The sequence below is a fragment of the Cricetulus griseus genome (assembly GCF_003668045.3).
Source record: "Cricetulus griseus strain 17A/GY chromosome 1 unlocalized genomic scaffold, alternate assembly CriGri-PICRH-1.0 chr1_0, whole genome shotgun sequence".
NCBI lineage: Eukaryota > Metazoa > Chordata > Mammalia > Rodentia > Cricetidae > Cricetulus > Cricetulus griseus.
Genome location: NW_023276806.1, coordinates 245,149,977 through 245,162,464, shown reverse-complemented (window position 1 = coordinate 245,162,464; position 12,488 = coordinate 245,149,977). Strand labels below are relative to the sequence as shown.

Genomic DNA, 12,488 nt, shown 5'->3' with positions numbered 1-12,488 from the left:
ATCCATGAGTGTGCTAAGGCCACCTGTGAGTGTGTGAAGACCTGTGAGTGTGCAAGGACCACCCATGAGTATGGAAGCCAAGTACAGCAGGCTCCTCCCCTCTGGTCTGTTTATTCTGACTTCCAGGCACCGATCTCCCCTTCTGCTCCTGACTGCCCTTCCCTATTCAGTTATCAGCGTATGTGTGAGCAGTGACCCAAGATGTTAGGCCTATGAGCCAGATAGCCAGTACCAAGTGGGTCTTTGAGACAAACGATGGCTTCCTTGGGCCTCAGGTTGCTCATATGTCTGGACCAGACGATTTCTGCATCCTTTTTCATTCTCAGATATCAAGAAAGTGGCTTAGTAAAGGAAAGTTTAAGGGCTGCGAGGAAAAACTTGTCTGGAGATCACTTTAGATTGAGAATGTGGCAGACACTTTCCCACAGGGAGGAAGTGAGACTGGAAAGGCTAGGAAGAAGATGTGATGCTATTGAAACCCGTGTGCCTGGGAGAAAGTATAAGACCTTTTCAGAGGAGAGTGGTATGCTGGAAAACTCACATACCATTAAGTTGATCAGGAGCAACTTTTAATTATTTAGTTCAGTAATGCAAAGAATATTCACACAATTTGACAGCCATTACCACCACCTGTCTCCAGAATAATTTTATCTTCCCAAATGAAAACCTTTGAGTTATGGATGCAGCTTGGTGTTAGGTTGCTTTCCTGGCATATACAAGGCCCGGAGTTCAATCCCTAGTAGTACAAAAGACAAAACAAAGAAAACCCGCAACCACATCTGTGAACCAGTAACCCCTCATTTCTCAGCCTCCTGTCTCCTGGCCTTGTCCATTCTACTTTCTGTTTCTTATTTTGACTGTCTGGGTATTTTATAAAAGTGACTTTATGCAGTATTTCTTACTGTGTGACTAGCATACTTTACTTAACACTGTTCTCAAAATCTACCCTTGTAGGACATGTCCAATGACATTCCTTTTTCGTACTGAATAATATTCCATTGTATGCATAGTGTTTATCCATCTCTCAATGGACACTTGTGTTGTCTGTCTTAGCTGTTGTAAATCATATGGCTGTGAACATGTATTTAACTCTTTTGAGGGATTTCCAAACTTTTCCCCACAGCAACTGCACCATTTTACATTCCCACTGAGAATGTACCTAGGTTCCTTCCAGATTCTCCATGCGGACGAGGGGCTACATGTCTTCAATCTAAATCAGCTTGACTGTAACCCAGACTGCACCCGAGGCAGTGACAAAAATGTTCAATTATGACAGCAGATCGGTGGCAGAGTATGGAGGGTCTTGAAGTCAGGGAATGGCACCGGTGCTATTTCTGCAGGCTATGGGAAGCCGGTGAGGCAAGGACAAAATTACATGGTGCTACAGGCAGCTTAAGAACCAAATGATGCATTTAATGTGAATTGAGACCTGGAGGCCAGGACGGTGGTCAGCATTTGACTGCAGCTAGTTATCTAAGCTAGAGATCTGGTTCTAGGTGAGAGTCCTGGGTTCTAGGTAAGACCTGGGTTCCAGTTAGGAGGGCTGGAAAGGTGGCGATGAATGAGGAGAGACTGAATGGGATTCTTGAGAATAAGGAAGGTGTTTTGCAGGTGAGAGATGTGAGGAATTCTGCGTGGGCTCAGCCAGCCTTTCAGCATTAGTTATCTTAAGCGTACTCATGCAGAGTGATAGCAAGAGGTACATCCCTCATCCTTTGTCATTTTGATTTCCAAGCACATAGAGATGGGAGAGAACCAGTTATCCAAGTGGTTCCTGTCCTAGTAAGGAGTGGCTTTGAAGCATGGCTGGGAGTGTGGGTGGATGATAGGATGTTACTTACTCTGCATCAATGCGTCATGGGTTTCATTCCATGATGGAGGAAGGGGCAGAGGGAGGAGAGAGAGAGCACACACAGCAGCTATGGAGCTGTTTCCTTCATGGGAGCACTCTCTAAGCTGAGGGTTGTATAACTGGGCCCTGAGTAAGAAAAAGTCCCTTAGGGTGTTTGCACAGAGAGCTGAAACTCCCTACACAAGATCCAAGCTGGAGCTACAAGGTCTTGTTTTTATGCTTAATTTGCATAATAATAACATGACTATATTATGACAGCCCATAAGTGGTATATCTTTTGTCTGGAACATTAGCATCAGACATGGTTAAGATTTGGGGGGATTTTTTCATCATTAAAATATTTTTTATTTAATTAACATTTAAAAATTTATTTTACATAGGGACTACAGTTTCCCCTCACTCCTCTCCTCCCATGCCCTCCCCCTATCTACCATCTACTCCCTTTGGATTTTATATCTTGGAATATTTGCAGACATTTTACCAACTTAATCAGAAAAATATTAAATCTAAAATGGTTTAAAATGCAAAATTTATGAGCATTGTTTGTACTTAAGTTTCACATTTTGAGTTTTCCAGTTTTGAATACCCAGCCTGTGTAAGCAAGGTGTTTTGTATGGCCCTTTGTTCTGTGTTGGCTATGTGACATAACAAAAAAACACCCTGTCTCTCCAATTCTTTGTGTTTTGATTACAGAATGCTCCACAGTGGAAAGTACTCTGTAGATGTTGTTCTGTAAGTTGACACGAGGCAGGTGGTAGTAACTTTTCATGCAGCTGTGCAAAGGAATGGGCTTGGTGACAGTGCCTGGGTGGCAAGTGTGAATCTCAGTTTGGTGGATCTCAATTTGAGGAGGGTTTTAAAGAATTTATGTTTAAGATAAATGTAGTTAAGGTGTTTAAAGTCAGGTTTATCCTCCAATGTAAGTGTGGTGATCTAAGCTGGGCAGCCACCCCTGTCTTTTTTTTTTTTTTTATGAGTTCTAGTGATCAAACTCACTTCCTCTTACAAGCAATGTACTTGCTTCCAGGACCCCTACTCCCCTGTATGTTTTTATCTGCAAGTTAAACTGAAAACAGCCTTCCCCAGGCTTACAACTGGGTGATGAATCTATACTGCTGATACCAATAACAAAAGCATTTGTCAAGGCTCAGCCACCAACCTCAAGGGCTGTTCAAGTGTGTAGATATACGTCTGTGGCAACTGGACTCGTGGGCCTTGTTTAGTCTTTATGAAGAGGTTGTATCTAACTAACTGCTGTGGACATCATTAGAGGCCATTTCCTCACTTGGGACTGATTGCCTAAAGGGATTAACAGACTTTGAAGCACTATTTGATGTTTCCAAAGATGTCCTTAGTGCTCAAAAAGGATAAATCTATTCCTCCCTTCTTTGGCTGCAGAAGGATACTATGTTCTTTCCCAATGAGAGCTTGCCCATTCTCCTGGCATCCCTGACATTGTGGGTAGCAGAGCAGGATGTCCCATTGTGATACCCCAGGAAGCAGCCAAGGTTTCAGAAGAGAACTGATTCCTTCAGTCACCCTTGCTCACTGCCAGTGCACTGTGCCATTTGAATCTTAATTGGGCCCATTGGATGACTGTGAGAAATGAGGCCACATTGAAAATTCATAGTACCAGACTCCTTCCTACACCTCGGAGAGATCTAAACTTTGGATGAAATCAAAGAGGCTACAAGACCAGAGCTCTAGGATGAAAAAGCTCCTGAAAGTCAAAACACAGAGAAGAGAACTTGGCAATATGTGTAGAGAAGATACATGTTTCCCACAAAAATAGCAAAGCAGGAGCATGAGGAAGAAAAGAGAAATGGTTTGTGAGATGCCCTCAAGAGCTGTAACTCACCATCAGCCGAAGGTTCCTTCGGAGAATTATTTCTGTAGCTAATCAGAGACGAGAAGGTACATTTTCAGCTAACATGGAACTTAAGAATAAGACGAAGATGTGGAATGGGAATTATGGCATAAATCAAAGATAAAGGCTTCTCTCCCAATTCGGTGGATGTTACTAACTTTCGTCTACCTTTAAGGAAAAACCACCCACACTGCCTGTGATCCCAGGGAAGAAAGTGGGCTTAGGTAGTTGTGCAGTTTTTAGATGTGGGTGTTCTATCATGTGTACCTTCACCAGCATCCTCCTAAGAGCTAAGTGAGATGGTAAGGCTGCATCTTCCACCTGACAGGTGACACTCAGTGGCTTGGGACTCAACACAGATTGAAGGCAATATAAATAAACTTCTCCCTGTTTTGCTTCCTTCCTAATTTGCCATGTTTCACCAGAACTGACAGGAGCAGGGAGAATAAGGATGAGGGGACATGCACGTATGCTTTACTATGTGCCAAGCATTTTGGGGACCTCACGGCAAACACTCCAGCTTTCTGGTGGTGGTGCTGGAGGTTGCAAGCCCTCCATCACCAAGCCACATGAGTGATTCACTAAGTAATGAAGGTTAGCCTTGAACTCACTCTGTAGCCCAAGCAAGCCTTCAGCTTGTCATTTTCCTGCATCAGTCTGTGGATTATGCCACTAAGATATTCTTTAGTCTGTGAGATAAATGAGGTATGGCGAGATGTGGGTGCTATTTTGTAGCTGGAATTTCTTTCCCACCTGGTCCCTCTGCCGTCTAGCCCCAAATGAACACACACATCTATTAATTATAACCTGTTGGTCAATGGCTCAGGCTTCTTACTGGCTAGCTCTTTCTTATTTATTAACCCATAGCTACTAATCTATGTATTTCTATATGGCCTTGTCTTACCAGAGACTGCCCAGCATGTCCTATCTTCCCAGTATCTACATGGCATCCCCTGTAGCCACTTCTCTCTTTCCTCTACCCAACATTCTCCTCATCTGGTAGCCTCACCTATATACTTTCTGCCTGGCTACACTAGCAATCAGTGTTTTGTTCATCAACCAATAAGAGAAACACTCCCATCAAAGATGAAATAGTTTTTCCCAGTAAAACCATGGGGCCAGAACTTTAACATAGGCTTTGATCTTAAACACCCATATTCTGAGGTTTTTAATCACAGTCCCTAAACCCAAGAAGATATGAGACTAAGTATGATGTGTGCCTGCTATTGTCACACTGGATGCTTGAGTATTGTCCTAATGCTTCTGGAAGCTTTGGGGTGGGAGGGGCACGTGTTTCTAGCCCTGTATTCTTCAAAGATGTCCCTATAAATCACAATAGTTGTTTCATCGGAAATGAATATAATTGCAAAGAGATAATTTTAATGTAGTTTTAAATTAAATAAATAGTAATGTTCATATTATAATGCTATTGCAAAATGTATACAATAGCAGCAAAGAACACATCCTAATCTATATTATATCAGACTTACTCTACATTCCTTATTGTCTTTTTTCGATGATTCTAAATAGATAAATAGTTTTGTATCTAATATTGCAAGCATTCTCTGTTGCTTTATGAGGGTTTCATAATTGATTTTTAAACTGATGGGTTTTTTTGAATATTAGTTATATCTCAAGTTTTCTAATCATGGAATGTGAAGATCCAACAGTATTAACTTTAAAGGCATTTGTGATAAACCTTGGTTATAAAGAGATACTGAATAGCCAAAGCTCAGCTTTCTGAAACCATCTTTCCTTGTTTTGCTTTGTAGGGATCTACAGAACAGAAAGGGATAAAGGCACTTTGTATGAGCTCACCTTCAAAGGAGACCATAAACATGAATTCCAACGGCTTGTCCTATTTCGACCCTTTGGCCCCATCATGAAAGTGAAAGAGGAAAAACTCAACATGGCCAACACGCTTATCAACATTATCGTGCCCCTGGCGAGGAGGGTGGACAAGTTCCGGCACTTCATGCAGAACTTCAGGTGCATTTATTTGCAGGGAACCCTGCTTATTTGTTGTCACTGCCTCCATTTCCTCTGCTGTGTACAATGCTTGTTTTCCTGTATTCCTCTCGCTTTTCTTCATACGAAGGTTGCCATTAGTATCTGCCTTTCCCTAAAGCAATTAGAAAACCCTTGTTTAAATGTGTTTTCCTTAGAAGGAAGGTCTAGGAAGGATGGGCTATCAACAGTGCTGTGCAAGTCACCTTGAGTTCTGACTGGGTAAACCAGTGCTGCGCATGTCACCTTAAGTTCTGCCTTGAGCCTGGCCTCCAAAGCCAAAAGTGAAATTCTCAGAGGAAGCAAATGAGGTTCAAAATCATCAGGAACAGGCAGGAGTTGGCCAGCGGTGACAAAATGCATGTCATTGATGACTCTGGACAAGAAAGAGGCCCTGGCTCAGCAGAAGACTAGCTTCATTTGCTGTCCTATTCTAACTGCATCTGGAGGAGATTGAATCACAGTCTATTTCTTATTCTAAGCTACATAGCCCAAGAGGCTGAATTTAAAACTATTGCAGGAAGGCTTTAGGGAGTCATCTTTATAGGCACTTAGTAAGTAGACCTTTATTCCAGGGTGCATTGGTGGAGCTCGTGCATATGTGACTGGAAACTCTCTACTGAGCAACATTGGGTCTTATTTTGTTTTATGTATGGAATTCACATATCGGCTGAGGTTAAACAGCTAAATGATTTAGTTACCTTGTTTTAAGGAAGCCAGCTTATTTTTATCAAATTATAAATCCTGAAAGACTTAGCTAATTTTTAAAAATCTCTTATCATTAATTTCAGATTATTTAAAAAGTCAGTGGTGTTCAGTAGAAGAATCTGGTTGGTAGCTCTCAGCATTTTAGCTCAAGAGCACAAGAGGCATCCTTTTGTAATTAAGTTATATGTATCAGGATCAAATTGTCTTTGAAGAGACCATTGAAGTGATCTGGGAATGGAAAATGGAAACCGCATCTGAGAGCCAGGGCCTGCAAAAGATAGTACACACAAAGAGCAGGTGGGCACTGTGGCAGAGACTGAGTGGAGTATCTTCTGTGCAGCCAAGGAGTTTCTGAGTATGTGCTGGGCTCTGAAAAAGTGGACTGTAAAATCATGAGTACCTAGGGCATTTAATTCTATGTAGGAACATAGTAAAAAGATTGTTTTCAAATCCCAGTCAAAAACGGATTCTATACAACATAGTGCTAGAACAAATGACCAAGCATAGTTGGAAAAGGTAATTTTTTCACACCTAAATTTAAAGTCTATCCATTTAAGCCAAAGGGGTTCCATGGGAACCTCCAAACAATCCAGACTGTTACCAAGACAATAGGTTGCTTTCCACAAACTGATGGCAAGGCCCCACTGCTGAAGACAAGACCTACAGAACTCACTACATGAAGAAGTCGAGCTGGTTCGTACCGGAGCCTTCACCCCAACATGCTAACATCTTTGGTATGGGTCAGTACTCTGTACACTACTAAAGGAGAAACTTAAATACCAACCCAGTTATAAACTCTTGGATCTACAACAGTGTTATGCCAGCGATATGCTAGTGCAATGGTGGTGCAGTTTATGGGAGTAATCAAATAATACCTGGTTTGACTGAAGGCCTGCTCCAACAAATGAAACCCATATACTGCTTGGGTGACCAAGAATCTGAGACTAGATAGCACAGGGACTTAAGGTAAAACCAAATACTATTTTCCCAAAGCAACAACAACAACAACAAAAATGTAGCAACAAAATGACTCCTGATGACATCCTGCTATACTCATAGATCAGTGCCTTGCTCAGCCATCATCAGAGACACGTCCTTCTGCAACAGATGGGGAACAAATACAGAAGCCCACAGCCAGAAACTATGTGAAGAGTGAGAGATCTTGGAACACTCAGCCCTAAAGTAGATAGCAAATCCTTCCTCTAGGAATTCAGGGACCTCTGGAAAGAAGAGGCAGGAAGACTGTAAGAGCTGTCAGAGAATATGGAAGACACTACAAAACAAGGCCAAAAAATAAAAGAAAGAAAACAAGGCCCTCTAAATCAACACGAACCCGTGGAGACTGAGGCTGTATATATAGGACTTTCAGGGGTCTGTACTAATTGGGGTCCTAGAGTTAAAAGAAGTGGTCACATGCTTTCAGCCCTAACCCAGGAGCAATCTCCTACTGAAAACCATTTGTACATGAAAATTTAGTTTTCTACAAAGGGAGTCTCACTGTGGAAACCAACTACTCTTAACGGTAGGCTGCATGCGCAGAAGTAAATGGCCAACAGAAAATGAACTCAACTGACAGCTTTGGAGGCTCCTTGTCTCATAATGTTTCATTAGGGCTCTTCCTTTAAAAAAAGTTATTTTTTTTTACTATTTTATATTAATTTTTATAGAATCTATTATTTTTCTTCTCTCTTTTTACCCTACAGGTCCTTTGCATATACATTATGACTTCCAGTATAGTGTTTTTATGGGATTCCCAAATGTGTGAATGAGTGGTCTCTATTTCTTGTGCCTTCTCTGGGGCTCTTTTCCTTGTATTTGTTTGTCTGGGCCAATTCCAATGTGTTAGTTTTGCTTTATATATTCTGTTATACTCTCATAGAATACTTTGTTTTCTAATGAAAGGCAGAAAGGGCGTAGATCTGGATAAGAGGGGGTAGGAGGAGCTGGAAGGAATAGAGGGAAAGGAACTGTAATCAGAATTATTATATGAGAAAAATGATATTTTCAATAAAGGGTGGAAACCTCTGGCCAATTAAATATTTAGACACAGTTAATATAACCATAAAATTACTGGAAGAACATGTAGGTACTATCTATTAATGTTGGCTATTGCTATGATGTCCTTTCCAACTTCAGATTGGAACATATCAGTTCTGGTTGACACTGAAGACTATACTGTGAGTGATTTTATTCCCTTTATTTATTGTGTCAATACCACATAACTACCCAATATTTTATATTTTGTTTTAAAATTCAGCAACAGGGAAATGGCTCATAGATAAAAAGTCTTTCTGCACAACTTGATGACCTGCGTTCACTCCTGGAGCCTTCATAATGGTCGAGGGAGCAAACAAAGTTCTCAGAGAAGCCTTCTGCTCTATACACTCACTCTTCTTTGGCAAGCACAACCATATATATTATGTCTACATGCATAATAGTATAGAATAAAATTGCTTGAAAATTTAATGAAAGATCATCTTGGAGTTTCTAATTTAAGATGGACACTTATAGAAGTGATTATTGGCTACTACAAGATGTTTGTGCAATGTGGAACAAAAGAAGGAATCAATCATTTTAAAAGCAATCCACAGCTAAACACTATTTACATGAATTCAATAACATTTCACATGACCTTTCTTAGCATACATGTGATGGAAAGGATAGTTTACTGGCTAGGAGTAATTTAATACTGAATGTGATATCTTACATATTTCACTTTTAATGCATTAAATTTTACCTCCTTAAATTTGTAGTAAAAAAAAAAACTAAGTATTTCAGAAGGAACTGGTGGGTTTCTAGCAAATGTGTCTTCACTCTGAAAAGATATTAATTCATGAAAGATCTTTCTTGTATTGAAAAGTTACTCACAGAACAAGTTATGATTGGAATTATAATGTCCTTTAATCATATTTTAGTGTTCCACTGAACCAACTAAGGAGTTGCAGTAAGAAAAGAGAATACACATTCCCTATGCTCTCCTTCCTCTGTGATTCATCCACATTCCAAGTTGAGTCACTTGTGTTGTTACCTAGTTGGGGGATGCAACTCTTAGTTTCTATTTTGCAAAAGACAAATTTTGTATTTAGACTCATGCATTTCTTAAAATAGCATCCCCATACCTCAATTCTTGGTTGTGTTCAATGGGTAAGAGACACAAGGACAGCCATAAATGCTTTAACACAAACTGTCTACAGTTACCTTTGTCCTGTTAACAGGACAGGTTTGCTGGGCTTAAGAGCTTGGGACTTACACAGAACTTTATAGACTTTCTTTTAACATTGAATGATGCCATGGAAATGTATTAAAAGTAGTTAATTTATCTCTTCTAAAAGTGACTTTTGCCTCAAGGCCAGAAGAATTCCTCTTTGGTCTGGAATTGTATGTAGTAATTTAATCAGGGTATGTCTTTTCTTGGTTTTGATTGATTTGCCTGGGATGTAGTTTCTGTGTTGTTTTATGGATTCTTTCTGTGTTAAGGGATGATGATGGTTTGAATGAGAATGTCCCCCATAGCCTCATATATTTGAATGTTTGGTCTCTAGTTGGTGGAACAGTTTGGGAAGGATTGGGTAGTGTGGCCTTGTTGGAGGAGGTAAGTCATAGAGGTGGATTTTGAGGTTTCAGAAACCTATATCATTCACAGCTCCCCCTCCATCTCCTTCTCCCTCTCCCTCTCCTTCTCTCTCTCTTCTCTGTCCCTCCTCTCAATCCACCTCATCTCTGTGGATCAGGATGTAAGCTCTCAGCTACTGCTCCATGCCTGCCTGCCTGGTGCCATGTTGCTCACCATGATGATCTAGAACTCTAACTTTCTAGAACCTTGGGCGCCAACAAACTCTTTCTTTTATAAACTGCCTAGATCATGGTGTCTCTTCATGGAAATAGAAAAATAATTATTATAGGGGTTTTATGGTGTCTGCATGACTTGCTCAGTTCTGTGCCACATGAGCATAGATCGTCTATTTCATGAATTGTTTCCATTTACTAACATCTCCATTTCTCTTGTATGTATGTGTTGTGTGTATATGGCAATATGTGCACATGATATATACATATATATATATATATATATGTGTGTGTGTGTGTGTGTGTGTGTGTGTGTGTGTGTGTGGTATGTTTGTGTATGGTGTGTATGTATATGGTGTGTATGCTGTGTATATATGGTATTTGTGGTGTGTGTGGTGCACTCATGCGAACACAGACCCTCGTATGTGCATGCAGACCCCAGAGTAGATATCTTCTATTGCTCTCCACCTTACTATCTTGAGACAGTGTCTCTCATAGAACCAATATCTTCCCTTCTGACTGGAACAGCAGCTAGCATGATGTCAGTCTGTCCACAATGCTGCCCTCATAGCTATGTGCAGCCATGCCCATGTTTTTATGGAGATGCTGGGATTCAAACTCAGTTCCTCATGCTTTCAGAGCAGGAGCACTTACTCACTGGGTCAACTACCCAGCCCTTCTCTCTGTTTTTAATGCCTGCATGCCTGTGAGCCTTCTCTTTTGATCTTTTACAAATGTATCTTTTATCTTTCTAATATACTTATGTTTGTCTTGACGTTGATTTATTTCCTGAGCATACAGTGTGCCTGATGCTCTTATTTTGTTTTGTTTTGAAATGAATTTTTCCGAATTGAATTCATATTTTGTGAAAGTGGAACAATTGTAAGAAAGTTTCTTTTGGTTGATCCCTATTTCCTTGGAGACTATATCTTCTTTTTACTTTGAATGCCATTTAAAAAAATCTACCTCTGCCCGCCACCCTTCTGCTGTCTTCCCACACCCTCTTTCTTTCTCTTCTTGCCCCCAGGGTGTGCTTGCTGTCTTGTTTCACGATCAAAGGCCTGCCTGGGCTTCTACCTCACCTGAGAACCACTGTGCTCACCCCAGCTGTATTCAGACAGCAGAATATTGTTCTATTGACTTTTGTGATGAGGAAGAGCAGGTGGAGGAGAAAAGCTCAGGCGGCTGTGTGCAGCCTCTGTTGGATGTCCTGGTTGCCTTGGCCCTTCTCAGCTGTAGGATCGCATGGAGCTTTACCAGTCCACCTTCCAATTCAAGCCTCAGCACCACTCCTGTGAGCCATCTCACAAACCAGAGCTACACATAGCAGATGAGCTTGAGAAATGCTAGACTTTCTCACTCATGTTGTTTTAACAAAGCGTTTTCTTGGGGGCTTGATAGAAAGTGCTGAGAAACTCTAAGGGTGGAAGCAATGACAAAGCCTGGGCAGGCCTTTGGTTGAGAAACAATACAAACTCATCTGGTAGCTTGTTTTCTGACATTCCCAGCAGACAAGCAGAAAGGGGGGAAACGAGGGCCAGTTTATATTAGTCTTCATATTTAATGGGAGAAAACCATTGTTGGGTGAGGCAAGCTTATTTCCAGCAGTAGACCCTCGGGGCTCCACTTAAGAGGTAATGGATGCCAGGTGGTGATATTCCCAGTATGCACAACAATCACGATGGTAAGAATTGGGTATTTCCATCTCCCGACAAAGAGTCAAAACCCTGCTTTGCCCTTTGGGACCAATATGGATGACTCTGGTGGTGGTGGTGCAGGGCTTCCAGGTTTAAACGCCTCTTGGATCCTTATGAAGGCTTCCTTGTTGCTGCCATCAGGTCGGCCTCCAAGTGAAACCCAGAGTCCTCACATGGCATTTCATCACCCAGGAGTATCCTCCCATGCCTTGGGATCCCAGGGTGTCTGGGGCTCCCAGGGGAACTCTGCTGAAGCTGGGTCATGTTTGCACGTGCACTCTTGGCCCAGGAGCTATCACCTTAAACTGCCTCCTCTGCTTTGCTTTGGTTAACCACCTCATTTTGCCTTTGAAGCTGTCTCACATTTGGCTGGGACTGCTCAGTTTCTCCCATCTGTGTTATGGATTTTCAGCTCATCTGTTCTTTCATCGTGTGCTTTGTTTGATACCAGGAACACTCTCACAATAACAAAGCTATAGGTCTTCAGATTGTTATCTCTGTCTCTCCCAGCAGGGTGGAGGGGGGTTAATGGGAAGTATTCTTCATGATTTTTTAAACCTTTTTTCTGTTT

At 41.3% G+C, this 12,488-nt stretch overlaps 1 protein-coding gene across 1 annotated transcript in view; it reads left to right on the top strand.

The window, feature by feature from the left end:
* The window catches only part of Csgalnact1 (chondroitin sulfate N-acetylgalactosaminyltransferase 1), a 95,171-nt gene that overhangs the window by 44,841 nt on the left and 37,842 nt on the right, over positions 1-12,488 (top strand). The window contains exon 2 of the mRNA XM_035451798.1: positions 5,492-5,708. Coding sequence (XP_035307689.1) covers positions 5,492-5,708 — 217 coding nt within the window. The remainder of the gene's footprint in view (positions 1-5,491; positions 5,709-12,488) is intronic.